The sequence below is a fragment of the Gracilinanus agilis genome, chromosome 1, assembly GCF_016433145.1.
Source record: "Gracilinanus agilis isolate LMUSP501 chromosome 1, AgileGrace, whole genome shotgun sequence".
Lineage (NCBI taxonomy): Eukaryota > Metazoa > Chordata > Mammalia > Didelphimorphia > Didelphidae > Gracilinanus > Gracilinanus agilis.
In genome coordinates, this window is record NC_058130.1 from 229,292,141 (window position 1) to 229,308,897 (window position 16,757).

Here is a 16,757-nt window from a genome sequence, read left to right on the forward strand (position 1 = left end):
AAAGTACTGAAAGATAGATTGGAGGGTGCACTGAAGATAGGAATAAAAAGGCGTAGAGAAATAAAATTATAGGAGATTATGGTTGGGAAATGGAATTTCTGAGTTCTTGACCATGGGAGTGGAACTCTTGTGGGTGATGGCAAAATCAATATCTAGACCTTTCTTAAGTGCAGCTGAGTTGAAGTAGATTTGTAGGTGTAATGCAGAGATGCAATCAAGGCATTTACCCTTGCAAAACCTAACTGTAGAATTTTTGGCAGTTAGCCAGCCTTAGAACTCTGACAAAGGACAGTTGGTCCCAGAAGCTTGTGAAGAGTGGAGGGGCGAACTGGGCTCTGCCTTCGAGCTGAAACCTTGCCTTGAATCTGTGCTTTTGTCTTTGGACATTTGGACCTTAGCTAACTTCTCTGAACCTCTTTCCTATTTCATTCCCCTTTTACCTTTCTGATTTCAGGTGGGCTTTGGGAGAAGGGTGGATTTTTGGGTTGTAGCAATTAGACTTCGAGGATTTAGTTCCCCATAGACAAGTAGGGCTTACCCTTGAAACAAACTATCCCTTGCTTTATTGTTTTAGTACTCCCTAACCTCAAGTGCAGTCAAACTTCCCTGGCTGAGAGAAAGCCTGCTCTCTCTCAGTTCAAGCCATTCCTGTGACCCTCCCCCTCCTTGAGCTTCTCCCTAGCTGTTGTTAGGGAAACCCTGAACTCCTTTCTCCTTTATAATCAACCCTGAAACTTTAATAAACCCCACGTTACCTAATCAAACCCTTTGCTAAATCATTGGCTCAACAATAAGTGAAGGTTGAAGGAGGGGAAGGAATAATTCTCTTTATTTTCCTGAGGGAAGCTGGGAGCGTCCATCTTGGGAGGAAGTAGTTGTCTCTATACTTCCTCCTTGAAACCCTTCAGTTTCACTAACAGGGAGGAGCCTTGGGACTCCTTCTTTGTGGACTTGAGAAACTGACTAGAAAGCCCTCTAGTCAGATTCAAACCACTTCTGACTGGCCCTAACCTTTGTGTCTTTAGAAATATCATTTTCCCTGGAAGAGTCCAGCCTTCCTTCCCTAATAACATCTGTCTCTAGTTTGAGTGTCTCCCTGTTGCAGATGCCTCCCCTAATTACCTCATCATCTCCCTTATAGTTCATTATACTACCTTGTCCTCTATTTCCCTAAACTCAGCCATTCCCTTACATCTCTCCTTACCACCTCAATCCGCTATTGCACCCTCCTTTCCCACCAAAGGACGGAAAAGCCCATTTACCTTTTCTTTATTCCCATATTACCCTTTCTTTATTCCCCTTTTATTACATAGGTTCTGGGAGTAAATTAGATTGAGGAGCTGTGAGGTCAGGGTATTTGAGGCACACAATGTGTATGTAAGAAAGGAGCATGAATGTTCTAGGAGCCAACAAGTGATAGTCATTAAGAACTGGAGTTAGTTTTCTTTTGAATTTCTGTATAGCTCTTATGTGTTCGTTGACAGAAGGAATTCATCCCACTACTATTTTACAGGCTATTCTGAGGATACTATTGCCACTGATGGTTGGAATGGGTCATAGTTTGTAGGGTCTGAGAAGATTTATCTCATTTGGAAGTATGTGGGAAAGAACACAATAACCATATTTTTATGACTTGCTTTTCACTTTTGAGACCCAATCTATTATACCTCTGTTCTTTAACAAGCATAATTTATATATTAGTTTGTGTTTTGGCTATCCTTTCACTTATACATCATGTGCTATCAGACTAACAATATAATTACCCATTTAGAGAGCATGTACTTCTAAACAGAGACAAGTATGATCATTTCTCTAGGTTCTAAAAATTAGCATATCAAATCCAAAACAATGGCTGATGATCAAACAGACAAAGGATTCTAGGGTGTATGCAAGGGTATCATTTACGGGGAAGTTAAGCCAGAACTGGGGCAATGATGGACTGGAGAAATTAGAAAGGTATGAGGGGTTGCCAGTTGAGAGATTGGAGAATTAAGAACAAGCATATTAAGATCTTAGGTCAGATAGTTGAACTCAGTCTAGGAATATGAAGTAATATTTTAGTTTGCCTATCTCTGAAATATTTTGTTACTACTTTTTTCTTTAAAAAAATGCTTTAATTGATATGTCTTATTTTTTCATCACCTAGAGTCCTTAATATATTCCTCCCTGGCCCTTCTGAGAAAACCATCCCTTTTTACAAAGACTAAGAGGGAAGAAAACAATTTAGGAAAACTAACCAACACTTTTTTTCAATGAAAACCAAAAGCTTTAACATTCAGCTCTCTATTAATGTGCATTTCTCTAGTCTGGTCTCTGGAGCTAAACAACAGATTACTACTAAAGTAGTTCACATGCAGGAAGAGTTGTCTTACAGTTTAGGTGATAAAATCAGGCACTCTTGTAGAATTCTGGATTAGGTAAAAATGTGCAGGAATCAAAATATCTTGTTCAACATCATTTCTGACTTGTTAGATGTTATAACAATAATGTCTCTTGCTTGATATAACAATTACAATGACTATATTTACATAGTACTTTAAATTTAAAAAAATGCTTTCTTCTTAGCAGAACAGTAGATAGTGTTTTCTTCATTTTACAAAAGAAGTTTTTCACAAGATTAAATGAGTTGCCTGAAGTCAAACACCTGGTAAGTGTTAAAATTTGGACTTGACCTGAAGAATCCTGACTCAATATTCTTTTTGCTAAACTATAATATCTATAATTTTTATGTCATTTAGGCACGGGAAAAGTAGAGTATAAATGTGGAAAGAGAGAAACAAAGAAAACATCATTTGACTTCAGACTTCAAAGATAACTAAGACCTCAGAAGTACTTTAATGTCAAAGTTCATTCTACTGCCAATATCATTAAGAAACACTTATAGAAAGGACTCTGGATAGTGTGGTACACTACTTAAATCAGAGGTTTGGAACTCTAATGACATTTCAAGTCATCTATTTCAACCTCTTCATTTTTCAAATGAAGAAGCTAGGCTTAAGTGACATGCTCAAGATCATACAAGTAGCAAGTGGCAAAATCTGGATGAAAAGCCAGGACTTCTGATTCCTGATTTATTGTATTGTTCTTCCTGAAGCATATTGCTGCTTACATTTTACAAAGTCTTATTTAACAACCAGGTGGTATTGTTTGTCACTTCTTCAATCCTGCTCAGCTGGGTTCTTGGGTCTGGGGAGTTCCTGTGCTTAGCCTGGCAGTTTGGCCTGATTGGGTTGCAGTGCTGAGCAAGCTTTGTGGTCCCTATGGTTCACAGAGAATCAGTGTCCTTTTATCCTCATCTTCACCTCTCTCTGTGGGGCAGTGTTAAATGGTAGTCAAGGGGTATGTGGATTTTGTGTACTTATCTAACCAAAAATTAGCTCTGAGCCTCTGCTTGCTAAACAAATCTTGACTTCTTAAAGAATGAGTGAAAATTCAGTCATATGACTTTAGCATAATAGAACTGGTTCTCTAGAGATGCAGACAAACATGCTCAGATGCTGCATACAGTTGTTTGAGCTCAGCATAGAACCAATGGGCAAATAAACAGTACATAATAACTAGAACACAATGCACAATACAGCTACCAACCAGCTGTGAGTTCCCCTAATCCCCATTACATCTCCCTCCAAGTACAGAAATGATTTCAAAAGAGGAATTCTAGGCAATCCATGGCTTGAATTTATTTGTTCACTCTAGTCACAAGATAAAGAGGCAAACCTCTGAAGCATCTGATACTCCCAGCACCAGGGATGGACTTACTTTTCTTTTCGTTTCTTTTCTTTCTTTTTTTCTTTTTCTTTTTCTTTTCTTTTTCTTTTCTTTTCTTTTCCTTTTGCCTTTTTTCTTTCTTTCTCTCGTTCTTTCTTTCTTTTTTTTAGAAGACAGCTTTTCTTGGTTTGGTCTGCTATGGCCTTAGTGGGATTTCCCACCTCTTTTGACTGCAAATAAACTCCTCACTTCTAAAGAAAAAGCAGATGAACTCAAAGCTGGACCTGGCAAGAAGCCAGCTACCTTGTAATCACAGTGACACTTCTCTGCTGTTGATATTGCCATTGCTTAGAAAATCATGTCCTCTTCAGCATCCCTATAAAAACAAATGCTCTTTCCTGGCCACTGCAACCTTTTCTGTGTTGTCTCCCACGATCAGACTGCAAGCACCATGAGGACAAGGACTGTCTCATTTTTGTATTATCTTCCAGAGAGCTTGCAGATTCACTAAAATCTGATTCATTTACTCATTCATTCCTACCCTATAGATACCTTTATATAGATCTGTGATGGCAAACTTATGACATGGGTGTCAGCACTGACAGGGGTGGCCATTTTTGATGACTCCCAGCCCAATGTCGATATATACAGAGAAGTATGAGGCCGCATGCTGAGGATGAAATATTTGCTGTAGTGTAGTATAGTCATTCTGTGCACTATAGATGACAATTCTACCTATATTAATTTACCTATTTTGGTTTATTAAATAGTTATATATTACAATTATACATTTTTGTTTTTTAAACTATAAATATATTGAAATTATGGGTTTTTTTTTCTTGAATTGATACACCACCGGAGTTATGCTTGTTTTTTTGGCGAATTTTGACACACCAAGCTCAAAAGGTTGCCCATCACTGATATAGAGGCAATGTGATATAATGCATAGAATGCTGCTTTTGGAGACAGGAAGACCAGTTTTCCAGTCCTGCCTCTTACACTTATTAGCTCTGAGACCCAGGGCAGATCATTTAACCTCCGCATGCCTTATGAAATTTTCTAGGGTTTATTTATTCAGTCATGGCCAAGGTGGTGATCTAATGGAGGGAGTTCCCTACTTTGATGATATCACAGATCCTTCCTTTATGTGTGTACATGTATGTATATTATCTAAGTATGTCTTTTTTTTTAAAACCGCATTTTGACACGTCTTAGATGAGCCTCTAAACAATGTGGCAAGCTTTTGGGATAATTTGCTCACTCTTTCTTGACGGGTTTGGGTTTCGAATGTTAACCCTTCAGAAGTGTATTTGGGGCTAGGCACTATAAATGTAGTTCCAGTCAGTGCTACCAAGTAAATGGTGGTGCCTTAGGTAAGGCAGGTACAGAATTATTAATCGCATTTGACAGAGGAAACCGAAGTAGAGAGATCGAGTTTACAGTTAATGGATGGATGCCGTGCTGGGACAAGAACTCACTTTTCCTAATGCCTAGTCAGGGTCTTTTTCCGTTATATTGGGGGCAGGATACTTCAGGCTACCTTCCCTGAAGAGAACTGAAATTCTTTTCAGAGAATTTGTGTATACTGTGTTCAAGAAAACGCACTCCCTATTCTACTCACTGAATCACCGTTAAACACCGGATCTATCCTAATAGAGTTTAGAGGGTAATTCCCATTAAGTGTGTTTGTTTGGGGGCTGTCCCTCACTCTCCACATTTCCTCCACTCCCCGTGGAGCCAGCCAATTTCGAAGGGGGAGGAGCAGCAGCCACTGGAGCTAGGGGGCACTTCCTGCTTGGGAGCTGGCAAACTGGAGGAGAAGGCGGAGCTCTGGTTTCGGAGCCTGCCCCGGGGAAGCCGCGGCAGAAGGTCCAGCCAGGCCTCCACCACTCACCCACGTAGGCCCCCGCCTTCTTGCCCTCCCCTCCTTTTTAGCGTCTTCCTCTACGCGCTGCTCCAAGTGGGAAAAGGAGCGGGAGAAGGAGGAGGAGGCTGAGACCGAGGCCGAATTTATGCTCCTCCCTCCAGTGTAAAGGGTGGCCCCTGGAAACCCTAGGAGGGAGACTAGAGGCAGGTGGTGGGGACTTTGTATTATTAACGCTAAGGGAGAGGGAGGAAAGGGGAGAGAATGAGGGGGAGGAGCTGGTGCTAGAACGAGGAACAGCGCGTGAACCTGAAGTCTCAACCCCCACCAGCCACAGCAGCGGCAGCGGCAGCGGCAGCCTTAGCCCCACCAACAGCTGAAGCTGCAGTAGCAGCAGCTGGACCGCGGTTCTGCGCAGAGTCCAGACGCCCGAGAGAGGAAGGGAAGGAGGGCGGGGAACCGTGGGCTCCTCCTCCCACATCAGCAGCGGCCTCTTAGCCAAAGCGGGGGAGCCCTCTCCCCTGCAGCTCTTCCCCCTGCCGGGGGCGGGGGAGAGGAGGAGGAGCAGTGGTGGTGGGTGCAGGAGCTGCAAGGAGAGGAGGCAGCAGCGGCAGCAGTAGCAGCTTTTCAAGGGCCGGCCGCACTCAGCCATGTCGGCCGGAGGCGTCGGCACCCCCAAATCCCTGCCCTCCTCCGGGCCCAAGTCCCTGCAGGACATGCCGCACCCTCTGGCCGGCCCTAGCAGCGAGGATATAGCGGGCGGTGAACTCACCCCCAGCCCGGACCTGCAGTTGCCCCGCAGCATCGCCGACAAGGTAGGGAGAGCTCTGCCATCCTTGGGGGGCTGGGGAAAGGGGGACATGATTGTCAGGTCAGGAGATAAACATGAACCGAGAGTTGCATCCGATATGTGTATTTGGGAAGTTGGGCTAGAGGGGCTTGATTTTTCCTTCTTCTCTCATTTTCTCCCAACCTCTGATAAGGGTCCAGGGGAGTGGTGCTGAGAGCAAATTCTGGCGTGCCTCTTGTCACACTAATGTCCTACTGTGACATCCATTGGGAGAAGCATCTCCTTTTCCGCCCCTCTCTTCTGGATTCAATAACCTCCGAGAGGAAGGAACGGCGTGGTTCTGCTCCTCCGTGGCCGAACCGTTGTGCCTCCGTTCAGCGTAGGGGGAAATGACACTTCTATCACCTCCAGGCTCGTTGGAGTGAAGGTGATCCGGCCTCCATATGTAGTTGCCTGGGGATGGGTGCTTGTGCTCTGGCTTTGACTGTTCATGGCACTGATGTTGTGGTTCTGTGAACCTCACCTCGGAGGAATGTTCCCAAATAAGTTATCCGTTCCCTTTACTTCTTGAGAACCCAGAGAAGCAACAGTTAATGGCTTCCGTGGAAAAGACTAAGGATCCTCACTCTTACTTAGCCTTGTGGCTTCCCTTCATTAAGTCATGTGGGTGGGAGATTTCTGGTTCGGTTGTGTGTGTATGTGTGTTTAAAGTCAGGTGACCACAAAACCTCCTGAGGGGGTTGGTAGGGGGTGGTTTGGACTAGGGTCCTGTAATTTTCAGTTTGGTTACCCCATTTACTTGGATCCTGTTCTACCCTTTTTAAGGTGGGCAGATCTCATTTTCTTGGGGGCAGGGAAACCACAATCCCCTTGTTCCCCCCCCCCCCCCCCCGTTCCTTTTTTTCTGCCCCCAGGAGCAAGGCAAACCACACTGCTATTTTGAGAGAGAGCATCGCTTTTGGAGTGTCAAGGGCCCCATATCCTGTTGTTGCTCTTTCAGTACAAAGCACTGGACTTTAAGAAATTAATATTAAAATGGTTTTTGCTACTTATTCATTAATTTCAGAAAATAAGGGTAGCCTCTGTATGTACAATAAGGATTTCCAACTTTTAATATGGACTATTGGATTTGGGTTTTCTACCCTGCTTCGAAAATGGGGCAGCATTGGGGTGGAGAAATCTCTTGGGGGTTTAACTAGCAAGACATTTCATGCTACAGTCTAATAAATAATCATATATGTGTTGAACACTCAAACTGTAGGACTCTCTATGTCCTGAAAAATCTGAAACATATACATGAGGATAGGGACTGGAGAAAAGGATAAGTGGAAGGGGCAGCTAGGTGGCACAGTGGATAGAGTCAGTCCTGAAGAAGGGAGATATTGGGTTCAAATGTGACCTTAGACACTTCCTAGCTGTGTGACCTTGGGCAATTCCCTTAACCCCAGTTGTTTAGCCCTTATGGCTCTTCTGCCTTGGAACCCATGCCTAGTTTTGATTTTAAGACAGAAGGTAAGGATTTAAAAAAAAGAAAAAGAAAAAGGTAAGTTGCAAAGGAACATTGGAGACAATCACACACACACATCTTTTTCTTTTGGTCTAGAACTTAAATTTCATCAATGTTGTTCCATTGGAAACTCCCTCATCTGACACTTATCAGAATCGTATCTGTAACTTAATAGAGTTCCTTGGGACCCCAAGAAGATAAATAATTGGCCTATGGTTATTGTATGTGCCAGAGGCAAGACTTGAACCCAGGTCATCTTGTCTCAAAGGGTATCCTTCATGAGACTTGAGTTTTGAGTTTGACTTGAGTCAAACATAATTGAACAAAATCATAAGCTTTTAAGAGGGCAGGATCCTTGTGTGTTTGCCAGATAGCAGCATCCTTGAAATATAATTTCTTCTAAAACCTTGGTCCTATTTATATTTACTAGTGGTCAAGTTCAATCTGGTACTAACATAACCTACAAAGGTTTGGAGGATAAAGAAGAAACCACAGTCCTTATTCTAATTACTGCTTGCTTTCTTAACAGGTCTCAATTCTCTTGGAGAGAAGATTGTCCTGGAGGCATTATTATTAATTAGCAAACAATTAATAAGAGCACCCTGCAGTGTGTTAACTGCTACACAGAACATCTTAGTGGATAATGCTGACTTTGGGTTCCCAAGAGAATGATTTATAGTAAGCTACTTTTGTCCTCAGAGACCAAGTGATGAAGTTGTCTCAGACTTAGAGCAATGGTTTTTCTTGCCTTGTTATTTTTTTAAAACCCTGACCTTCTCTCTTAATATTAATTCAAAGACAGAATAACTGCATGGATCAGGCAATTGGGTTTAAGTGACTTGCCCAGAGTCACATAGCTAGGAAGTAACTGAGGCCATATTTGAACCCAAATCTTCCTGACTCCAGGCCTGGCTTTCTGTCTACTATGCTACCCAACTGACTCTCATTATTATTGTTATTTTTAATGAAAATGTACGTACCCTTTGGATATGACATGATTTGAGTATCCAAGAATCAAATAAACAATGACAATAGCCATAATATTTCCTTGGTTAGCAGAATTTTTTTTAAACCATAAATGTGATTTCATTCACGTATGGTGTATTCTGGTGAGCAAGTTTTCTTGACCAAGGAACATCAGCAACTTCTCTGCAACTTAGGTCCAAATATCTTTAATTAGTCATGATATGGCATTATGGTAGGGCAGCTAGGTGGCAAGATGGATAGAGTGCTGGGCCTGGAGTCAGGATGTCTCATCTTCCTAAATTCAAATTTGGCCTCAGACACTTATTAGCTGTGTGACTCTGGGCAAGTCACTGAACCCTGTTTGCCATAGTTTTCTCATTTGTCAAATGAACCGGAGAAGGAAATGGCAAACCACTCCGAAATCTTTGCCAAGAAAACCTAAATGAGGTCATGAAAAGACAGATGTGACTGAAATGACTTAACATCAAAGAACAAAACGGTATTATTATTATGGCTGTTACAGTTTTGCCCTATGGGGAAAAAAGGGTCCTTTTGGTCATCTGTAAAAAGAAGATAATCCCCCTCTTTCATTGTTGTGAGGTGGGAAGGACTACATAAAACAAGCCACCACTCTTGGTATATATATACCATAGCTAGATCAAAATAATGTTTTAGTCATGGGCCCTAATAATATATTTCCTTGAAGATAGTAAGGGTTCATACCAAAGTTGTAAGTGGTCTGAAAGTAGATGACTAGATAGCTTTAAGGGTCACACACATGCTTTTATGGGCCATTCTGGTGTTTCAGGGAATTATAACCAAATGAGACCTTTATAGGCCATCCAATGCTTAACAACAACAAAAAAATTGCTTAACAAAAGAACGGAAAAAATACTTAGCAAAGATACAGTACTGGTTTGGGTAAATGCATTTCTGCCTCATTTCTATAGATGGGCCGTTTTTGAAAGGTATGTTCAAGCATTTGTGTGGTGCTCATGGTATGCTAGACTTTGTGACTGGACATTGAGGATAAAGAAAAAGCAAAAAGCAATCCTTGTTCTCAAAGATCTCACATTTTTTAAGAATTATATCTTAATGGAGAGGTTATTTGGTTCTGCCACCTATCTTGAAGCAAGCCAAAATTATGCTCCCATTTTGCAAATGAGCATTTTAGAGTACCTGACTTTTATTATTGTCTAATAATGGAAGATGTGAGTCTGGGAAGGGTTGATTGAAATATGGCTGGAGTCATAAGAGTGTTTTGACTGGCACAAAAATATTGTTTGTCAGCCACATTAATACCTTGAGCCCTAGTCCTCTGGGAACAACTGCCTTGACTTTTAGTGGGGGAAAAACTAGCTCAGCATACATGCAAGGTTTAGGTGGCTGGGAAGCTATGCCAGTGCCTGGAGCTCTGGACAAATCAAATCTCAGGAACAGATTGTTGGCTTTTTTTTGGGGGAAAAAAAAAGCTAGTCTAAGCCTAGTGGCAAGGACACTAGCAGGTATAGATCCACTAAATCAGTCCCCCAAAAAATGAATGAAAGTTTCAGTAAGTTGAAGTAGTGGTGGGGTTGGATTACAGGGAGGTCATCTTTAGCTTATCCTCTATCTGCTTTGCCTAGAATGAAGTATTTTATCTTGAATTAAAGAACAAAGTTTCAAAAAATATTGTATCACTTCCACTTGTGTTGTTTCTAAACATCTTCCCTCTCCAAAAAACCCCCCTCACCTATATCTATGACCCTATGATATGTCAGGGATGTTTTTCTACTTCTCTTAGACTTCTCCAATTGGATATTTGTCAAATACTAATGTGTGGAGTGTTCTTGGGACTCTGTTAGATCTGATGACTCCAGAATATTCAACTGAAAAGGATTTGTGGGGACTTGGAGATATGGTAATGGATCTTGGGAGATCTTGGGGACACTCTTAGAAATGAAGACTTGTTTTTTCTTTCTTTTTTTTTTTTTTTGAGAGGGTTAGTGGGAGTGGATAAAATATCTAAAGGACTGAAGTTGTGTAGAAAAACACTGGAGAAACCAAAAAGAACATATCCTGTCCTCAAATTTTTAATCTTGAAGAATGTCCATGTTTCTAGAGTAGAAGAAGGAAGGAAAAATAGTAAAGAAGAAGACAGAGAAGGTTCAGTGAGGAGCACGGATATCTAGGAAGAGAAACCCGCTTGCCATGGGGTGGACCAAGAATTTTAGGGAGAGTTTTGTATATAGTGCTGAAAGCAGCACAGACGTCAAGGTCACTAAACTTCATATCAGATTCAGTACAGGGGATTAAGGAGAGTAGGTGGTGAAGATGTGATTCAATTAATTTTTTCTTGGATGAGTAACACTTCTGAAACCTGATGTTTTCTGTAAAGTGCTTATTGGCAAATCTAAGTGAAGTTGAAGCACATAGTCACTAAAATATGCTCTTTACATTTTTCTGGGAACAGCCAGAGTGGTGGTGGTTGTTTTTTTTAAATAAGTTTTTATTAATGTCTACTGTTTTTTTACGTCATTATAATTACCCCAATATCTAGCCCCTCCTTTCACAGAGAGCCATCCCATGTAACGAAGTCTTTTAAAAATAGGAAATAATAAAATATAACTGATGAATCATTGAAAAAGTATAAAAACATGTGCAACGTGTAATACCTGTTGACCTTCCATTTCCATGAAGGAGTGAGTTGAAGATGTCTTCTCATAGTTCTTCATTTGAGTCACGTTTGAGCTTTTATAATTTTGTAACTTTCACTTTGGATGTTTTAGTGGTTTTTTGTTTGTTTGCATTTATATCATTGTTTTAGGTTTTTATTGAGCCATTCACATTGTTTCTTGTTTTCTATTTAACTATCTACATGCAGTTGAAAATTAAAAAAAATTCATTAGAAACAGTTGGACACCAATTCAAATTTGCTTCTTAACTATTCACATTTAAATTGATTAATTTCAATTCACAAAGTATTAAAATACTTTATGAGTCACTTGGTCCCTTTTGTACTTTGAGATATATATGTAAGTCTATGTACACACATACATTCATGTGTGTTTATATATAAATATAGTATTGTATTATAGTAAATTAACATATGATAATATAAATATATTTATTATAAACATATGTAATAATCAGTACCCTTAGTCCTCTTAGCACCTTTCTAACATATCTATATGTCCATATATAGATATGCATATATTTGTGTGTATATATGTATGAATGAATGACATCAGAGTGCTAAGGGGACTGAGGTCTGTCATTATTTAATTTATATATTAGCTTACTTTCCGCTTCAGTTATCCCAATAATTTTCTCTTTTATCTAGTCTCCCTTGTGTAGATGGCTTAACTTCTTAAATGTTGTAAAGATTAGTATTGGATGTTGAGAAATTTCTCTTTTAGAGAAGTGCCTTAATTAGACCTAATGGGGAGAAAAAGTGGTTTAGCTGGTCTTTTAAAGTAATTTCCATGCCTATGGATTTTAGTAGATTTTCCTTATACTGAGTCTGTGTAAAGAAATGGAAAACTTAAAAATCAGTTTTACAGTTTTCATTATTGACATTTATTAGCTTTATAAAGCAAAACAAGAAACTCTTCAACAAACCAAATAAGAACCCAAAACAAATTGGTTTCTATTAGACAATCCTACTGCCTGAGAATCTGATTTTGAATCCTTATGTAATATAGAAGATTGGCTGTGAATAGCAAATATCCAAGGAAAAACTAAGATATTAAGGGAATAGATTCCCAAAATGCTGTTAGTAATTCAAAAGCTACATCTGACCTTCCCTAAAACTATTCTGTGGTATTGGTATATATTATATAGTCAGAGATATAATTTTGTAAAGATATAGCAAATCTGAGTGTCTCTTGTACTTTAATAATATAAAGCATTTCGATTAATTTCTGAGGTACAGTTTTACTTTATTTTCTCATAAGTGATTTCAATAAAAGATTGGATAGAGTATTATTACCTTTACTTTATATCTCAATTTAGTAGTAATTTATACCAACACTAAGTTGAATATACTACACACAAATTTATATGTTTAAAATGTTGGCATAAATGAAAATAAAATATGCACATGTATTTTAATCTATGATAGTGAAGTAGTAGAACACTTTCATGCTCTAATCTTGTTGTTTTCTGAATCTTCTTTCCCTGAATCCCCTAATCTGACTTTTAGAAACTCAGAAAATGAATCAGCTCTTAAAACTTCTGATTAATTCACAGTTGTACCCTGACCATTCTTCTTGTTAAGAAGTTGCCTTCCGTGATTAAAATCATGTCTATATTAATGGTGGTTTTAGAATGGCAGCTCGGTAGCATCCAGCCTTTCATAGTAAAGGTATGTTCTTGTAGACATGACTTCGATTTTTTTGTATTTGGTCCTTTGATCAAGTGTTTTGGACTCTGCTTTTTAATTGGGTGCCTGTAGATAAGGTGAATTCGATGGATGATCCTAACATAAAGAAATAAGAAGCAAGGTGTCATGGAAAGAACATTGGATTTTAGAATGGGAGGATTTAGGTTTAAATCTGGTTTGTTACTTCTTTTATATATGACTTTGGGCAAGTTGCTATTTGGTCTTCAGATTGTAATTTGAATTCAAGGCTCAGCATAGAAATGACTCTTTCTTGCTGGTGGAAGGGAAATCAGTGTCCTTTTTTTTTTTCTTTTCTAAAATGGTAGTGAAGGAGAATGATTAGAGTCCAGGTGTACAGAAGTGGTCCAGATACTTAAAAGTTTGTGAACCATATGAGTCAGGCTGCTGATTCCTTTAAGCCATCCAAACCAAAGTGATGATATCCTTTGTTTCAAAGAGTGATAACCTACTAGAATTCTGCTATCTCAGAGGTTTGTGCCTTGAATTAGGCTATGATTTTTTTTTTATTACAGGTGTCTTTGAGCTCCACCAGAAGGACGTTTCCTTAGTTAATGAGGCAAGAATTAGGCAGATTCTTTTTTTGATATCAGAAACTCTTAGGGTATACCTCAGGGTCAGGTTGCTAGTGTATAAATTTGAGTGCTAGAATTTGAAGGGAAGGGTATTTAGGGGACCAAATGAATGGATGAAAGAACATCTTTCAAGAGCTATGAGCTAAGTATTTAGTGTACAACTTGGAAAGTCTCTTTTCTCCAAGAGCACACACTCTAATTGGGGAAGATAACACATCAAAAGAGCATAGCCACAGGGAGAGGATAAAGTCCTAAATATACAGATTTAGAACAAAACATACATCTAAACCATTGGGAGGTGTTATAGACAAATAATAGGTATTATTGATGAGCTGTTGTTGGCATTAAGCAGTTAGGGTAAACTAAAACTAGTCAGGGTTAAACTAATCTGTAGGCGGTGGATGGAAGGCTAGAAGCAGTTGGATACAGTCCTTATTTATTTGGAAGAAAGGTAGGGAGAGGAAACAGGAGTTAGGAAATAGGAGTTATATCTATTAATCTTATGTCTAAAATTATAAAGCTGTACTAAAATATCTAAATAAACCCCCCCAAGATCTAACTGCTTTCTTTGCAGCTTCTTCTTGTCTGCCAAGGCAGACCTATACTTATCTACTCTCACTGACTAAAGATAATAATTTCTATCTAACTAAACTGTTCTAATTAATAAAAACTTCTTTTAACTTCCTTAAAGTAATCTATGAGTTAAACTGTTAAATGTAACTTTCAGAGAGGTCACATGGTAACACCTAGGAGATCTACAGGGCATTGCTTCAATCAGTAAGTCTGTCCCATGGTAGATAGTAATGCCTGGAAAACTTTAGAATGAAGCGGGAGATAGAGACGGGAGGTCCTAGGTTCAAATCCGGCCTCAGACACTTCCCAGCTGTGTGACCCCCATTGCCCACCCTTACCACTCTTCCACCTATAAGTCAATACACAGAAGTTAAGGGTTTAAAATAAAAAAAAAATAAAAAAAAAAAAAGAATGAAGCGGGAGAAAAGATGGTAAGAAGTCATGGTCCTCCATCCCACCAGAAGGTAATCTGGGTAACTCAAAGCTCATACAATAGCATATACCATATTGCTTTTACACCCAATTATCCTATGGCTGACGTGTGGAAAGGAATAAAGGGAATGGATGGGGGAAGAATGTTACTCTCTCCTCTCCCTATTTATTTATTTTATTATTATTATTATTTTAAAAAATGTGTACATTTAAGACATTTGATTGGAGAATCAAACCCTGGTTTGCCTCTTCCATGGAACTGACCCTATCTTGCTAGTATTGTCAAAAATTGGTTAAATTGCCCTTATCATCATGCCTTAGTCAGGCAGTGCCCCTTGGGCAGTATTTCTGGGAAGTTGGAGGACTTAAGTCTTCTATAAAAAGTACAAGTTCAAACCATTTTCCAATACTGTGTATTGGTTCCAAGGCAGAAGAGTGGTAAGAGTTAGGCAATGGGGGATAAGTTACTTGCCCAGGGTCACACAGGTAGGAAGTGTCTGAGGCCAGATTTGAACGTAGGACCTCCCATATTGAGGCCTGGCTCTCAATCCATTGAGCCACCCAGCTGCTCCCTATTTATTTATTTTAAAACCCTTCCCTTCTGTCATAGTGTCAGTCCTAAAATAGTAGCCAGAACTAGGCAATTGAGATTAAATGATTTGCCCAGGTTTACACAGCTAGGAAGTGTTTGAGGCCAAATTTGAACCCAAGACCTCCCCTCTCTAGGCTTGACTCAATCCACTAAGCCACCCAGCTGCCAACAAATAAATATACTATACATACATATACACATACATATATTTTATAAATACATATAAAGTATATACAATTATTTCATTTCTTGAAAGCATGATCACTTTAGATCTAAAGATACTAATGTTTCTTTTGCTTGTGTTGACCTGATAGTTCTGCATTTTAAATTTAAGTTGGACAGAACAATATGTATGTTGTTGTTGAGTTCCTTTGTTGTAGCACAAGGAAATGTAATCCTGTTGTTCACTGTCCATGGTGATAACTGTGCTGTCTGTACCTAATGTTAATTTTCCAAAAGCCATTTCCTATGGATACAGATTTATCTATTTATTTTTTAATTTTGCCCTTATCCATGTAGGCATTTGGTTTCAAGGTTCAGAATGGAAATGACTCTTTTCCTGTCCTGAGAAGGGAAATGAATGTATTCCCCCCCCCCCCTTCTGTTTGTAGTGCTATATTTGAAAGCCTCTCGGACAAGTGGGGGAAAAATACAACTGGGGAAGTAAGAATTAGAATCAGTCATAGTAACTAGAATTCATTACTGCTTAAGAGAACTTGCTTTGGGGGGAGAGAGAGAGAGTATTTATGCAATTCAAAGGGCACAAAACAAACCCCAAAAGATTTAAGACATGTTTGATTGGAGAAGTTCCCTGCTTAACTTCTTCTATGGAACAAGCCCTATCTTGCTAGTATTGTCAAAAATTGGTTAAATTGCCCTTATCAGGCATGTACTACTAATCAACACAAGTCAATCCTGTTGTCTTCAAGACCCACATCAGCAAATGGGAAGGAGATAGTGTCAAATCTGGTTTCTCATCATGCCTTAGTCAGGCAGTGCCCCTTGGGCAGTATTTCTGGGAAGTTGGAGGACTTAAGTCTTCTATAAAAAGTACAAGTTTAAACTGTTTTCTAATAAGGAGGATGGGGGTGAGGTTGATGTCTTGAGGCCAGAGTAAAAGTCTTAGAACAGTTGCTATAGGAAATGAGATAAGGAGTTCATTTTTGTGAGTTCATTGAAAGGATAATTGAGCACCTCTGAGGACATAAGTATACATGTTGTTTGCTTGTTTTTTTTTCTTTGTTGTTGTTGTTGTTTTGGGACTGATTCTATGATTTTATTGGGAGGAGAATTTTGTTCTTTCAATAAAGGTCTGTATCTGTTCAGCATCAGAGAATCTTAGCCTTGCTTGGGGAACACCAAGTGGTTT

General features: G+C 39.4%; 1 protein-coding gene across 2 annotated transcripts in view; it reads left to right on the top strand.

Moving 5' to 3' along the window:
* The first annotated feature begins 6,058 nt into the window (after nucleotides 1–6,058).
* SNX30 (sorting nexin family member 30) overlaps nucleotides 6,059–16,757 on the top strand; it is a 201,893-nt gene continuing 191,194 nt past the window's right edge. For both annotated transcript variants that reach the window (XM_044660509.1, XM_044660517.1), the window contains exon 1: nucleotides 6,059–6,387. In XM_044660509.1, coding sequence (XP_044516444.1) covers nucleotides 6,223–6,387 — 165 coding nt within the window. In that variant the 5' untranslated portion in view covers nucleotides 6,059–6,222. The remainder of the gene's footprint in view (nucleotides 6,388–16,757) is intronic.